Source organism: Pristiophorus japonicus, chromosome 16 (genome assembly GCF_044704955.1).
Source record: "Pristiophorus japonicus isolate sPriJap1 chromosome 16, sPriJap1.hap1, whole genome shotgun sequence".
Classification (NCBI taxonomy): domain Eukaryota; kingdom Metazoa; phylum Chordata; class Chondrichthyes; family Pristiophoridae; genus Pristiophorus; species Pristiophorus japonicus.
In genome coordinates, this window is record NC_091992.1 from 15,887,848 (window position 1) to 15,902,869 (window position 15,022).

Consider the following 15,022-nt stretch of genomic DNA (forward strand, 5'->3'; position numbering starts at 1 on the left):
TGTCGCCCGTGGGGATGCGGGACAAGGATGTCTCGAGGTTGGAATAAAAACCCTCTTTTTTTTTTTCCTCATCCGTTGCATCGAGTGTAGGGGCCTACGCACAGATGACTGTGGCGGATTAGTTCCGGGATAGGGTAATATGAAGAGTCATGAGGCGCTCTTTAGCCCCACAGGGGGAGTCTTTGGGGCGGTTGACCAGCTCATTCTTGACGGCAAAGCCGACTCCATGAAGGCGGCGTTCTGCCTCTGGTTTCCCTTTCCAGAAGAAGGTGTAACCTCCACCATGTTCCTTCAACTGGCCTTCCCCTGCCCGCCGAGTCTCGCTTAGGGTGGCGATGTCAATGTCAAAGCGTCTGAGTTCCCGGGCAACTATGGCGGTGTGGCGTTCCGGCCTGTTGCTGTTGGGATTGTCCATGAGAGTCCTGACGTTCCAGGTCCCGAACCCCATACTGACGAAGCGGAAGATGCCGGTGCGTGAGTTCTTTTAACGTGGGGCGGCCGCTGCACACCGGCAACCACACGGGCTTAGCTGAACAAGGTCTTGGTGCAGTGGCAAGGGGGTCCAAGACAACTGGAGACCAGGCACAGCTCGATAAGCCTAAGTGCCTACGGCAAAGTGTTGGCCACAAGCTCGGCGCCGGGTAGCGCCATTGATGGAAGATGGCCCGAGGCTAGGTTGGGGGGGGCAGGCATTAGGAAGGTGACTTCCAAAGTTATTTTAAAAGTTAAAAGTTGATAAAGATTCCCAATTTATTTAAAAAGTTTCTAAGAGTTGTTAAAGTCTAAGATGTAAATTAATAATAGGTGTATAAAAGTTTCTCCAGTTTAAAAAGCTTCTAACGGTTGTTAAAAGGGCAAAGATGTAGGTCAACAATAGACGTTTAAAAGTATTTTGATTGAAAGTCTAAAATGTAAGTTTTAAAAGTTCTCCCAAATTGTTTAAAAAGTTTAGAAGTTGATTAAAAGTTTAAAAATTTATTAAAAGTTGGTTAGGAGTTTAAGACGTTGGGTTGATGCCGCCGTCGCGGTCCCTTCGGCCGGTTGAACGCCGGCCCCGAAGTCCCTTCGGCCAGTTCCACGTCCCCCGAATCTGTCAGCACAATGAACACCTGGTGTGCAACCACAGGGACAGGCGCGGGCAAGTGTGGACTCCTTTCGGCCTGGGATGGCCCAGGACCAGTGTGGAGTCCTTTCGGCCACCACGGGGTCCCTTCAGCCCGGGACAGAAGCGGCTGGCGCGGGGTCCCTTCGACAACTGCAAGGAAACGTTTATTTGTTCTCCCGCTGGGGCTGCTCAGGGCCCGTTGTGTGTTGTCCCGCTGGTGCTACTCTGGGCCCGCTGTGTGTTGTCCCGCTGGGGCTACTCGGGGCCCGCTGTGTGTTGTCCCGCTGGGGCTACTCGGGGCCCGCTGTGTGTTGTCCCGCTGGGGCTACTCTGGGCCTGCTGTGTGTTGTCCCGCTGGGGCTACTCTGGGCCCGCTGTGTGTTGTCCCGCTGGGGCTACTCGGGGCCTGCTGTGTGTTGTCTCGCTGGGGCTACTCTGGGCCCGCTGTGTGTTGTCCCGCTGGGGCTACTCTGGGCCCGCTGTGTGTTGTCCCGCTGGGGCTGCTCGGGGCCCGCTGTGTGTTGTCCCGCTGGGGCTGCTCGGGGCCCGCTGTGTGTTGTCCCGCTGGGGCTACTCGGGGCCCGCTGTGTGTTGTCCCGCTGGGGCTACTCGGGGCCCGCTGTGTGTTGTCCCGCTGGGGCTGCTCGGGGCCCGCTGTGTGTTGTCCCGCTGGGGCTGCTCGGGGCCCGCTGTGTGTTGTCCCGCTGGTGCTACTCGGGGCCCGCTGTGTGTTGTCCCGCTGGGGCTGCTCGGGGCCCGCTGTGTGTTGTCCCGCTGGGGCTGCTCGGGGCCCGCTGTGTGTTGTCCCGCTGGGGCTGCTCAGGACCTGTTGTGTGTTCTCCCCCTCGGGCTGCTCAGGGCCCGCTGTGTGTTGTCCTGCTGGGGCTGCTCAGGGCCCGCTGTGTGTTGTCCCGCTGGGGCTACTCGGGGCCCGCTATGTGTTGTCCCGCTGGGGCTACTCTGAGCCCGCTGTGTGTTGTCTCGCTGGGGCTACTCGGGGCCCGCTATGTGTTGTCCCGCTGGGGCTACTCTGAGCCCGCTGTGTGTTGTCTCGCTGGGGCTACTCCGGGCCCGCTGTGTGTTGTCCCGCTGGGGCTACTCAGGGCCCGCTGTGTGTTGTCCTGCTGGGGCTGCTCAGGGCCCGCTGTGTGTTGTCCCGCTGGGGCTACTCGGGGCCTGCTGTGTGTTGTCCCGCTGGGGCTACTCAGGGCCCGCTGTGTGTTGTCCTGCTGGGGCTACTCGGGGCCCGCTGTGTGTTGTCCCGCTGGGGCTGCTCAGGGCCCGTTGTGTGTTGTCCCACTGGGCTGCTCGGGTCCCGCTGTGTGTTGTTGTCAAGATCCACGGCACAGCCCTGGACAACGTGGACCATTTCCCATATCTCGGGATCCTCTTATCAACAAAGGCAGACATTGATGTGGAGATTCAACATCGCTGTCAGTGCAGCCTTCAGCCGTCTGAGGAAAAGAATGTTTGAAGACCAGGCCCTCAAATCTACCACCAAGCACATGGTCTACAGGGCTGTAGTAATACCCGCCCTCCTGTATGGATCTGAGGCATGAACGATGTATAGAAGGCACCTCAAGGCGCTGGAGATATATCACCAACGACGTCTCCGCAAGATCCTGCAAATCCCTTGGGAGGACAGGCACACCAACATCAGTGTCCTCGACCAGGCTAACATCCCCAGTATTGAAGCACTGACCACACTCTGATCAGCTTCGCTGGGCAGGCCACATAGTTCGTATGCCAGATACGAGACTCCCGAAGAAAATGTTTTATGCGGAGCTCCTTCATGGTAAACGAGCCAAAGGAGGACAGCGGAAACGTTATAAGGACACCCTCAAAGCCTCCCTGGTAAAGTGCAACATCACCACTGACACCTGGGAGACCCTGGCCGAAGACCGCCCTCGGTGGAGAAAGTACATCCGGGAGGGAATTGAGTTCTTCGAGTCCCAACGCAAAGAGCATGAAGAGGCCAAGCGCAGGCAGCGGAAGGAGCGCGCGGCAAACAAAGAACTCACTTTGGGAGTGGAAGCAAGTCTGCCTGGATTCCGAGGGACTGACTATGATGATGATGATGATGACACTTAAATATTGTAATCTACATAAAGTGTTTCCTGGTCTACAATTAACAGTTAGCCGTAGTTAAGGAGCAAACTCTTAACACAAATGCCAACTGGGGAAAACACTGAATCAATGAGGTCGCAAGAAAGAATGCGAAATGTTTTTCAACCATGATCGGAAATGTTTCCGAAGGCTTATTTTCGAAACTTCTCGCTTATTTGTAATATATTACAAACAATGACTGGTCTCAGAATTGCAAAGGTATGACCTTTGTCGACATAACATTGAGACAAATTGGAAACAATGAGGCACCATCTACCTATTGCATTACATGACGTCTCAAACAGTACCTTGCGTGAATCCTCATACTAAGGAGAGAAAGTGACATAAAATGACAGCAGAAGAACATTTTTATAGGAAAAGACAGTAAAATAATGTGGACTACCACAGGAAAAGGATAATTCTGCCCCCACTGACCTTGACCCCTCCCACAGCTGAGCAGGAATGGTGACCACTTCGTCTTTCCCCACCCCGCTCCCCTTCCGGCTGAGAAGGACCTGTAGGCAACCCCCCCCCCCCCATATCCCGCCACGAGCAGCAAGTCATGGGTTATATTCAATCCTCCCCCTCCTGTTTGATCAAGTTCCCATTCACTCACTGCTTCCTGGTCTTCCTTACCAACCCTCCCGTCCTCCTCGCTAACTGCATTTCCTGTTCAAACCCGTCTGCTGGCTGCCAATCCCTAACCCATCCACCCCCTCAACACTTCATTGGCTGCATTTCCCCCTACCTAGTTTCATTTCCCCATTTACAGTAACTATCTTCCCCCTCCCCCCTCCAACAACATTTCTCATTCACAGCATCCTCCCCACTGGCTGGCATTTTCCTTCCCTGATGGCTGATGCCACAATCTCCTCACTCCCACTGACTAATTCCTTCCTCAGCACTCTCCCAACCACACCCCCCACCTTTCCGGCTGGCTATGGTTTTCCATCCATTGGCACCTCCTAGCCCTCCCAGTCTACTGAACAGCACTCTTTCCTCCCTTCCCTCCTCTCTTCCCCCTTCCAAATGTAAAATTTTCAGGGCTTGCCAAGATGGGTTTGCCTGTCTTGGTGCGTCTCAGCAACTTTGCATTCGGCTGGTAGTCGGCTGTGCAAGGTCCATGCTTCGGGAACTGGTTGTAATACCATAGGTTTCGTGCAATGTAAAAGCAGCTTTTGCCGTGCGCCTGGGAGCCCCTTTGGATATTGACAAGACTCCTGGGGACTGTTGTCCTAACTTGTGAGAGACATTGTCAGCTACTTAAAAGGAAAATGGTGCTATCAGCATAGAAAACATTTTCCCTCGGTGTAAAAGCATCATGATAGGTGCAAGTCATCAAAAATAGAGATCGGATGATATGGACAGAAATTGGATGATATAGTGGAGGTCCCGGGATCTCCTTGTGACCCACTAGGGTTCAGGGACCCCAGTTTGAACATTTTTATAGGAAAAGACAGTAAAATAATATGGACTACCACAATGTATTAGTCTATGCAAATACATTGCTATCTCTCGATGAGTTTTCAGGGATTCTAATTTCAAAATAAAATTGTGTATCTTGTCACGTGTCCAACAAGTTTACTGAATGATTTCAGAATATGACAATTAATAAATTAGTGGCAAAGTTGGCTTGTTGCACTAAACAACAAGCATTTATAATCGCGCCTTGAGTGTAATAAAACGTCCCAAGGTGTTTGCACAGTAGCGTAATCAGACAAAATTTGACGCCGAGCCCCACAAATAGATATTAAAACAGGTGATCAAAAACTTGTTCAAAAAGGGAGGTTTTAATGAGTGACTTGAAGGAGGACAGAGGTAGAGAGTTTGAGAGTTTTGGGAGGGAATTCCAGAACTCGGGGCTGAGGCAGCTGCAGCTACGGCTGGCAGCAGTGGAGAGAAGAAAATCGGGGATATGCAAGAGTCCGGATATGGAGGAATGCAGAGATTTCGGAGGGTTGTAAGGCTGGAGCAGGTTGCAGAGATACCAAGTATCTTAATTGTCAAAAAGCTTTTGATGAAACGTTTCATCAGAGTTGGGGTTAATTTGAAAGATCTTGGGATAGGAAAGCTGCAAATTAGAGAACAAATCGTCTCAATGATAAGAAACAGAAGGTAATGATTGAGGATGGCACTAGATTTGATAAGTTATGTAAAACAGGGAAGAATATTACTGGGGGTGGGAAGTGAGGTGAAGCATGAGCACTTTTTAAAATGAGGGAAGAAATTTAACAAAGATACAAAGAGATATTTATGCAAAACCAGGGCAGAAAAAGAGTCTGTAATTTAAGAGATATCTTTGGCTGTGGTTATAAGAACATAAGAAATAGGAGCAGGAGTAGGCCATACGGCCTCTCGAGCCTGCTCCGCCATTTAATATTGAAGCTACTAGTGTCAAACAGGTATCTGTAAATTTGAATGTGTATTCAGCACACTACAGTTACACAACTAACTGCACATCCCACCAGGTCACAGAGGTCTGCTACAAAGGAGCTTTGTGTCTACTCGCTTGAACACACTGACTGAGCTCCATTCTGCAGGCAAACTGAGGGCTTTCTTGTAACCTTAAAACGCTTCAAGTGGACATGCGGCCATTTTTAAAATGTGGCTTTGGATCAACCTGTTTTATTGTGTGTGGGGCAAATTCAGTAACGCGAGCTGTTCTCCGAGTGGGGAACTCTCTCTTTATTTTGCTTTAGTCAGATTGCAGCCTGACCTCAGAGTTATATTACCACTTTCATGTCAAAGCCTGAAATTGCTTTGGATTGACACAAGAGCAGCAGTACAAATAACCTGTCATCCATTCAATAAAGCAGTGATTCTATAATCTAATGTAGCAAATAACGACTCATCAGGAGTTGAATCAGTTTTTGATTTAGTGAACAGTAAGATTGGTTAGGGGAAGAAAAGTGAAAATTGGTTGAGAATCTGAACAATGAACTGATCTGAGTGACTTTTTATCATTCCGACTGCTTGATGCTGCTGCATAATTTGAGAATCATTTTAAAATAAAAATGAGCAGATTTACTTTAAAACCTGTGACAATCCATGTGCAACCTTCCCTTCTCATTTCTTTTTAGTTCCCACGAGGACCTGCAGAGCATTTATGTGAAGTCCTGTTTTCATAGTTCTATCTTATTTAGAGAAAATGTTGTATGTTTCTTTCTGCCTCTCTTAGGAGTTACATAGAAACATAGGCCCTTCGTGCCTGCACCGCCATTTAATAAGATCATGGCTGATCATTCACCTCAGTACCCCTTTCCTGCTTTCTCTCCATACCCCTTGATCCCTTTAGCCGTAAGGGCTAAAGTTCTCGTGTTACTTTGGGAACGGTGACCAATAGTGAGTGGGTTTGTGTTTTCTCTGGTATAGTGTTGCGAACGCCGGTTGCGTGTATACCTGGGGGTTTCATCACGTGACCTCCTGCCTCAAACCATCCCTCCCAGTCAAAAAGACTCTTGCGCCCCCCCTCCCCCAAATCTCCAATAACTTTTACACCAAATCAAAAAAGTGTTCAAAGAAAATGGAAAAAATAATGCCCTTATGATTTTTCTCCATGGTTGATTGCAGCAGTGTCCAGGATAAGAAAGAAAGACTTGGATTTATTTGGCGTCTTACGCAACCACCGGACGTCTCAAAGTGCTTTACAGCCAGTGAAGTACTTTTGGAGTGTAGTCACTGTTGTAATGTGGGAAACGCGGCAGCCAATTTGCGCACAGCAAGCTCCCACAAACAGCAATGTGATAATGAACAGATAATCTGTTTTTGTGATCTTGATTGAGGGATAAACATTGGCCAGGACACTAGGGATAACTCTCCTGCTCTTCAAAATAGTGACATGGGATCTTTTACGTCCACCGACGGCACCTCCAGCAATGCAGCCCTCCCTCAGCGCTGCACTGGAGTGTCAGCCTCGATTTTTGTGCTCCAGTCACTGAAGTGGGTCTTGAACCCACAACCTTCTGATTCAGAGGCGAGAGTGCTACCCACTGAGATTAATCTCTGATTCTTGCAGATTCCAGGACAATCCTGGCGGGTTGGCAACCTCTTGGTATCATCTTGGTATGATACAGGTCACAACTTGGCAATTGAGGTGATTTCAATTATTTGCACAATGAATAATACTGAAGTGAAATTGATTTTTTAAAAATCAATAATTCATGAAACTATTACAGCAGTTCTTGGTGATTTAAAAACATGAGCTTCAAGTTTCTATTAAGGTTAATGGATGTTTATTGATCGCCGAGGGTCATGCATAAAGTGGCTTTGGTGTTTCATAACTAGATTAATTGTGGGCAATAAGAAATCACTAAAAGCTCTTGATTAGTCCCAAATTTCCAGACTGAAAATGCAAATGCAACTGTGAAACTCTTTAAATAACAGCTTAAAGAAGACGAGCAAGTAATCTTTCCAGGGACTCTAGCTGTCTGTAGCAGTTTCAAATGGTGTTCTCAGAGGAGATTGTCTGCCTTCCCCAAACAAATTGAAACTTTTGACTATATTATGAGGGGACATTTTGCATAAACGCATAGGAAAAGTCATGTGTTTTGGGAGCAGGCTTGAGGGGTTAAATGGCCTACTCCTGCTGTTTATGTCCTTAATGTAAAGTAATCCATTTGGTTATGACATGCTATCTATACTGTAGGGTTTGGTTTGGGGTTGCATTTAATTCTTCGTCATTTTTTTTCCAGTATATGGAGAAAGAAGAAGCTGTAAATATCCTGCAGTTTTGGTTGGTAGCAGACAACTTCCAAGCTCAACTCGCTGCTAAAAACGGGCAGTACGATGGTCAAGAAGCACAGAATGATGCCATGATCTTGTATGACAAGTAAGTCTGAAAGTCAAATTTGGTGTGTAGGCCCCGACAGATTGAGCATTGTATTTCACAGTGCAGCTTTGTAGAAATGAATGCCAGCGGCACTTTATATCTCAAGGTCCCTAGGCTAAAGCAATAACATCAAAGATAATGTTAAGAGACTACGGGGTATGCATGAAACATGTGGCTTCTAATTTAGTAAGAAGAAATGTTGTGCTAATGCCATGCTGTTGGCAGAAAAACAACATTTTAATCAGATTGAGTTTTTTTTATTCAAGTTTTTATTGTCCATTTTTGCCTTCACATCTCCATGAGAAGTCATGATGAGCATGTTGAAAGCCAGGTTTTTGAGCTGCTCCTAGTATTTGTAGCTAAGCTTTCTGTTGCCATTTTGGCAGCAATGCGACTCCACATGAGCAAATGCTCCTCAGCACCTCGTATGATTAAATGTTGTACTGGGTGATTTTACCAAGCTATATTATTGTGGAAGTGCAAGACAGATCTGTAGTACCACGTGTTTAATTGCTGTGCTTTTTTGTTTATCGAAGTGACTATTTGTACTGTGCTTTTTCTGTCGAGTCCCCGCCCCCGATCCTCCCACCTGGTTGAGTCCCTGCCCCCGATCCTCCCGCCTGGTTGAGTCCCCGCCCCCGATGCCTCCTGCCAGAACCGGAAGTGCGGCTCTGAACTCGAATCAGTCCGACCACGTGTGTTGTTGCTCCTCCGAGAGCCTGTCGACGGACCGAGCCTGCTGATCCTCCAGTGGCCGAGCTCCCTCCCACCCCCGCAATAGACCCGAGAGAGAGAGTCTGGTTGGGGGTGGGAGAGAAAGAGCCTGGTTTTGGGTGGGGGGGGATTGAGAGAGAGTCTGGGTGGGGGTGGGGGGGCAGTAAGGAGAAGAGAGAGCGTTTGCAGGGGGAGGGGGAGAGAGGGAACTCGTGGAAGACAAACCACGCTCTTCCAACCCCCTTTACACCCACCCCCTACATCGTTGGAGTGGATGAAATTAAGATGTCACGACAGTGATACTTCATACTCAATAAACCTGTTACCAATCAGCACAAAATGTGGGGGGGGGGGCCGTGCGGGGTGTGTAAGGTTATGCATGCACTTGGGTAAGGGACTTAGGCTGGGGGAGGGATGCACTTGCACTGGGGTAAGGGACCAGCTGGCTCTTGGTGATTTCTGGGGAGAGCTATTCTCTGTGGCTTCTGGAAGTCAAAGTGGATCGAGTTACAATTTACGATGTCACTGAGAACTTGGACTGGGCAGTTCCAGTTACACATTCCAGAGAAGCTTCAGGGTGTGGCTTATCCTCCAAGGGGACCAATCAGAGACCGGGGTGGCCATTTTTACAGTACAAATAAATGCTCCTTTGTTTATAGGTATTTTTCTTTGCAAGCTACACGCCCTTTAGGATTTGATGATTCTGTCCGATTAGAAATAGAGTCAAATATCTGCAGAGAAGGAGGACCACTCCCTGACTGTTTCACAACTCCATTAAGGCAAGCCTGGACAACAATGGAAAAAGTGAGTTAGCTTTGTTTAACACTCTTCGAACATTTACTGATTCAAATCCACATTTCAAATTGAATGAACGACTTTATTCCTATGTTATTTAAAGTGAATGTTAGACCCACTTTGGAGTTTTTGGCACCTATTTTGAAAATATTTTCTGGGGGATACAGTGGCCATAAACATGTGTATTGTTTGTACTGTGTGCATGCTTCTAACTTTTATTCTGTTTTCTTTGTTAAGTATATAACTTGTGTTTATATGATGAATGAAGTTTCACAACTTTGTGGTATTGTATACAAGATCCATCTCCGTTAGCAACAGGTCCTTGCACTTTAATCTACTTGTGCAGGTACCATTGGTGTTAGTTGTTCAGCACCCCAGAGTTTGTCTGCATTTGAGCACCTAACGAGCTAGAAGCACCTAATAAGTTATTTAGGTTGTTATAATAGTTTTACCAATGATGGGATAGATTGGTAAATGTGATTTGCCAATTGGCTGACTTGTAGAACAGAGGAAATCTGTAAATCATCTCGTGCTTGAATATCCTAAATGTTGATCACTGTCAAGATTATTTTCTTCATCCTAGTTATAAATAGCCTGTCTTTTTATACTTTTCAGGTTTACTTACCTGGTTTCTTGTCTAGTAATTTGTACTACAAATACTTGAATGATCTCATCCATTCAGTGCGAAATGATGAATTTACAGGAGCCTATACTCCCTTTCCTGGCCAAGGACCAAATTGCCCTCATGAACATGAACCCAGCACAGGCAGCTCTGATGGTAGTGTGGCACAGGTATGTAAAATCTTTGTCTTAAGAACACTTTATTGAATATCTGAATTTGTAGTTCAATTGGTGAAACACAGCATAGTCCATACTTTAGAAGGACAAGGGCAGCAGGTGCTTGGGAACACCACCTCCTCCACGTTCCCCTCCAGATCACACACCATCCTGACTTGGAAATATATCGCCGTTCCTTCATCGTCGCTGGGTCAAAATCCTGGAACTCCCTCCCTAACAGCACTGTGGGAGCACCTTCACACGGACTGCAGCGGTTCAAGAAGGTGGCTCACCACCACCTGCTCGCGGGCAATTAGGGATGGCCAATAAATGCTGGCCTTGCCAGCGACGCTCACTTCCCACGAATGAACCAAAAAAAGTATACTAGAGTGAAGGACCCACCATTTTGGGTTACTTACACCATATTGGTTTACTTGCTGCGTATTAAAAATGACCAACTTGATATTTTAAAATAAAAAAATCTTTCATTTACATAGCTTTTTATCATGCCTTTAGAATATCCCAATGTGCTTCACATCTAATAAATTACACTTGAAATGTACTGACTGTTATGTAGCCATTTGCAGCAGCCAATTTGTGTACACGATCCCATGAATAGCACATGAGATGAATGACCGATTAATCTATATTGGTGGTGGTGGTTGAAGGAGGAATCAGTGGGTGTGTCATCAACAGTGCAAAGCTGCTCTAGAATTCAGCAAAATGAGGACGAATAAGCAATACCCACCGGAAGAGGCAATAGGATAGATCCAAGAGCTGAACTGCTGTTGTGAGGAAATCGCTTGAGTTTGAGGCTTTGGCTTTCTGCCTTGATAATCTGGTGGAATTCTGCACTGAGCCTTCCTACGGTTACTGGATGGGTTACATAGTATTTACAGCACAGAAACAGGCCATTCGTCCCACAATGTCCATGCTGGTGTTTATGCTCCACACGAGCAGAGGCTGGATGGGTGCAAAACAGAAACCATTTACCATTCTTTGTGATTTAACTGGCTTATTGGTCAAATAGCATTTACAACCTTACAAGCTGTTTTACGTTCCTTGTACAATTTTAGACATCTATTGTCTTGCCAAATATTTAATTTCCCCTTGAGCCACCTTGACCAGGGCAAATGTCAAGCAGTACAGTTTTGTTTTCGTGTCAGCGTTGATGATCTGTTTTTTTTTTAAATAGCATGGCATCCGAAATCCTGTAAAAATCCTGAAAAACTTTGATGAAGCAATAGTAGTTGACGCAGCGAGCCTAGAACCGGAATCTTTATATCACAGGACCTTTGCGGGGTGAGTCATGGCAACTGCTGGAAATAATTGAGGCTGAGCAGCCAATGTTCTGCTGTCTTGTCACTGAATACGTCCTACAGTCAAAATGGGACATGACAGAAAAAACTGTTGGGTACTGTATAACATTAATTGGGGCCAGACTGGTCTCCCGAACTAGTTTCGATCACTTGAGGGGTCGGAGAGGAATTTTTCTATTTCTCTAATTGACCTGTTTTTTTTCTGCTCCTGTCACATGGTCCCGGGTGGGTGGGGGAAGTGGATGTATTGTGATGCATAGGTCATTTGTGTGGGACAGGCTGGATGGACCAATAGGTCTTTCCCTGTCTGTCATTTTTCATATCTGCGTACGACCAAAGAAGATACAGGAGAAATAAACACTTCCAAAACCTAAAGACCATTTTTTAAATCGCTTAAACTTTAAACTATGTTGACTGAACAGTCTTTGTGGGTTTTTTAAGTTTTTAATTTGAAAAAATAATTTTGAACTCATTAGTCCTCCAATTACTCAGACTATTTCAGACCCGGCACTGTAAGCTGTAAGGTTATTCCACTCAAGTTTCTATTGGACTACAGTAACTTGTGCCTTAACTTGAAACCACAATTTATAAAGCTCTTGAAAAAGTGGATCTTATTGCTGGAAACTGCGAAAAGTAAGGTTCCTGGGATTCATTCCGACGCACCTTAGTTTTGTTGCATTAATGGGAGATAGCTTTAAATATAAACAAATGCTTGGATCTGGTTGTAATTAGATAGCATTCATACCTACACAACCATCAGTAGTTTCATCAACTTTATCCATCCTTTATATCGTTCTGAACATTTAGTAACTTGGGTCACATTTAATGTTCCCATCAGCCATACCAAAGACCATGTGTTTCTCTTGTTTTCAGTCCTTCAGTTGGCATTTAGACTGACTGACTTATCTTGCAGGGACTCCCACTTCCAGTAGAGAGCTGTGTGTCATCCAGACTACTGTACCATTAGTCCCTAACCAACAAGAACATTAAGTGCGAGCACTAAATTGTAACGAGTTCATGTCAATTGTGTCAGAATTCTTCTTGATTTATTTTGCAGGAGAATGACATTTGGGAAGATAAATGAACTTGGCCAGTTTATAAGAGAGTCTGAACCGGAGCCAGATGTGAAAAAATCAAAAGGTAAGTGTTCACCCAAGTTATTTTTACTTGAAAAATGTCCTGGCTGATTTATCTTTCGGTCATTGACTCGGTGTCCATTTTGTCTGATTACACTCCAGTGAAGCGCCTTGGGACATTTGACTGCATGAAATGCACTATATAAATGCATCTTGCTATTGGTATTCCTTGGCTCTGCACTGAGGAAACCTTGTTCATTATTTGCAGTCTAGTGCAGCATGCTATCCACGGGAACTGTAGAAATTCTCTTAAGCCCTGAAGCCAACCAAAATTGCCTTTTATTTATTCCTCCTCTTCCCCCAGTGCTATCCTTTGAATTGATGCTTTCCCTTGACCGAGCTGGTGGAGCTTAAGGGCTCAGCCAGTGGATTATTGCAATTAGCAATCTGTTTAATAGTTTTTGAAATCGGCAACTGAGCTAAATGGGGCACAGAAACCACATTGATACGGGTTTAAAATGCCAACCGCAAACTTACCAGATAGTAAACTGAGGGTTGTGTTGTTCTTCTGGAAAAACTCTATCATTCTACTCATGTACTCAAAAAGTACATTTGTAAACCTAATTTTATATTATTTCAAACAGGTTCCATGTTTTCACAGGCCATGAAGAAATGGGTACAGGGGAGCACAGATGAGGTAACGTTTGAGACCAATTTTCTTTTTAAATCAGTTTTTATATTGGCCCATTCTCCACTCTGAAATTCTCAGCTCTGTTGAGCTGCTTAAGGTGATGGTTGTAATGTATTTGCTTTATGGGTTCTTTGCTTAAGAATTCATAGCAACACTTTGCCATTAAGAACTAGTTGGTTTATTAACAAAGGTTTAACAATCACACATTACCAGTTCATCCGCTAGGCTCACAACTGCATGCCTCATCGTGGATGACCTGACCCAACCGACTGGGGTTTTATTGAGTCTTGTGAACATCACGTGACTGGCTAAGCCACTCACAATGCAACAGCTCTACAAACCTGTGAGCATATTCTCAGGTGCATACATTACAATGGTAAAGTGTCGTAATATTATTACTTTCTGCGGATTCAGTGACTGATTTGAATCCGCAGTCTCTTCCTTATCCTTCGCACAGTGTACATAGCCGCGTTCCAGCAGCAGTCAACAGTTCAATCCTCACACAAGAGCATGTGATGAACATCAAATGATTTTTGTTGACCGTGATATAATCGTACTAATACGTTGACATAAATGTGATATTCGTGCTTTTATGATTTTCTCTCCTTTATAAATCGGAAAAATCTCCAACTCTGATTTAGGAATCGAAAATAATTAACAGCCCATGAGCATTGATTTCGGTCGACAGTTCCTATTTAATATCAGGGCTATGTGCTTGCCACATTTTCATAAAACCCTCATTTTATTCTGTGTTTTGCACCCCTTTCCTCCCCCCCCGCCCCCCCCCACTCCAATTTTTCCATCTCCTGCTTGGCATTGCCCTAACCTCCCCTTCCATCCCTGAAGTGAGTTGAACCATTCTTTCCAAAATATATCCGATAAATTCAGTTATTTTTGTATTGCATTCTGATTTTTTTTTTTCACAAATAATGCCCCAGTCATTTCTTTAAATCTGATTTAACGATTTTCTTCTTCCCAACTGTGAACTAATAGCTGAAAAAAATCTTTTCTGTAAATGACCAATGCCAATTATTACAAAAATAAAATTTGGATCATATAGCGAACAGTTGAACACTTTTATCATTTAGTAAAAAAATGAATTAGGGATTTAATTCCACCTCTGTATTCCACATCCGCCTAATGATTTGACATCCTGTACACTTGTACTTGGAGAGGCAACTCTACCCTGCACAACCTGTGCCCGTGCAGAGGACAGCCATCTCGGTGGATGCTTTAATAGGAATCATGGTGGGTAACTTTCTCTAGATACAATACATAGTCTTTTACATGTGAAGGAAAGAAAGAATTTGCATTTGCAGTATCTTAATCACGTTTCCCAAAGCACTTCACCTCCAATGAATTACTTTGTGCAGTTTCTGTTGCTAGATGGATAAACACAGTGGCTATTATGTGCACAGCAACATCCCACAAACAGCAATTAGATGAACAATCATGAAACCTGTTTTGGTGGTGTGATTGAGGGAAGCATGAATGTTGGCTAGGATGCTGGGAGCACCCTCTGCTCTTCTTCAAATAGTGCTGTGGGATCTTTTACCAGCAACCTGAATCTCCCTCTTGAACCAGTTGAACTGACAAGGCAGTTTAATGTCT

At 45.5% G+C, this 15,022-nt stretch overlaps 1 protein-coding gene across 6 annotated transcripts in view; it reads left to right on the forward strand.

Moving 5' to 3' along the window:
- The window catches only part of akap10 (A kinase (PRKA) anchor protein 10), a 100,434-nt gene that overhangs the window by 76,117 nt on the left and 9,295 nt on the right, over positions 1–15,022 (forward strand). For all 6 annotated transcript variants that reach the window (XR_011587241.1, XM_070857042.1, XM_070857038.1 and 3 more), the window contains 6 exons: positions 7,903–8,039; positions 9,413–9,557; positions 10,164–10,340; positions 11,521–11,627; positions 12,702–12,784; positions 13,365–13,417. Coding sequence is in view for 5 of the 6 variants with exons in the window: in XM_070857042.1 (XP_070713143.1) it covers positions 7,903–8,039; positions 9,413–9,557; positions 10,164–10,340; positions 11,521–11,627; positions 12,702–12,784; positions 13,365–13,417 (702 nt within the window). In the remaining variant the exon portion in view is untranslated. The remainder of the gene's footprint in view (positions 1–7,902; positions 8,040–9,412; positions 9,558–10,163; positions 10,341–11,520; positions 11,628–12,701; positions 12,785–13,364; positions 13,418–15,022) is intronic.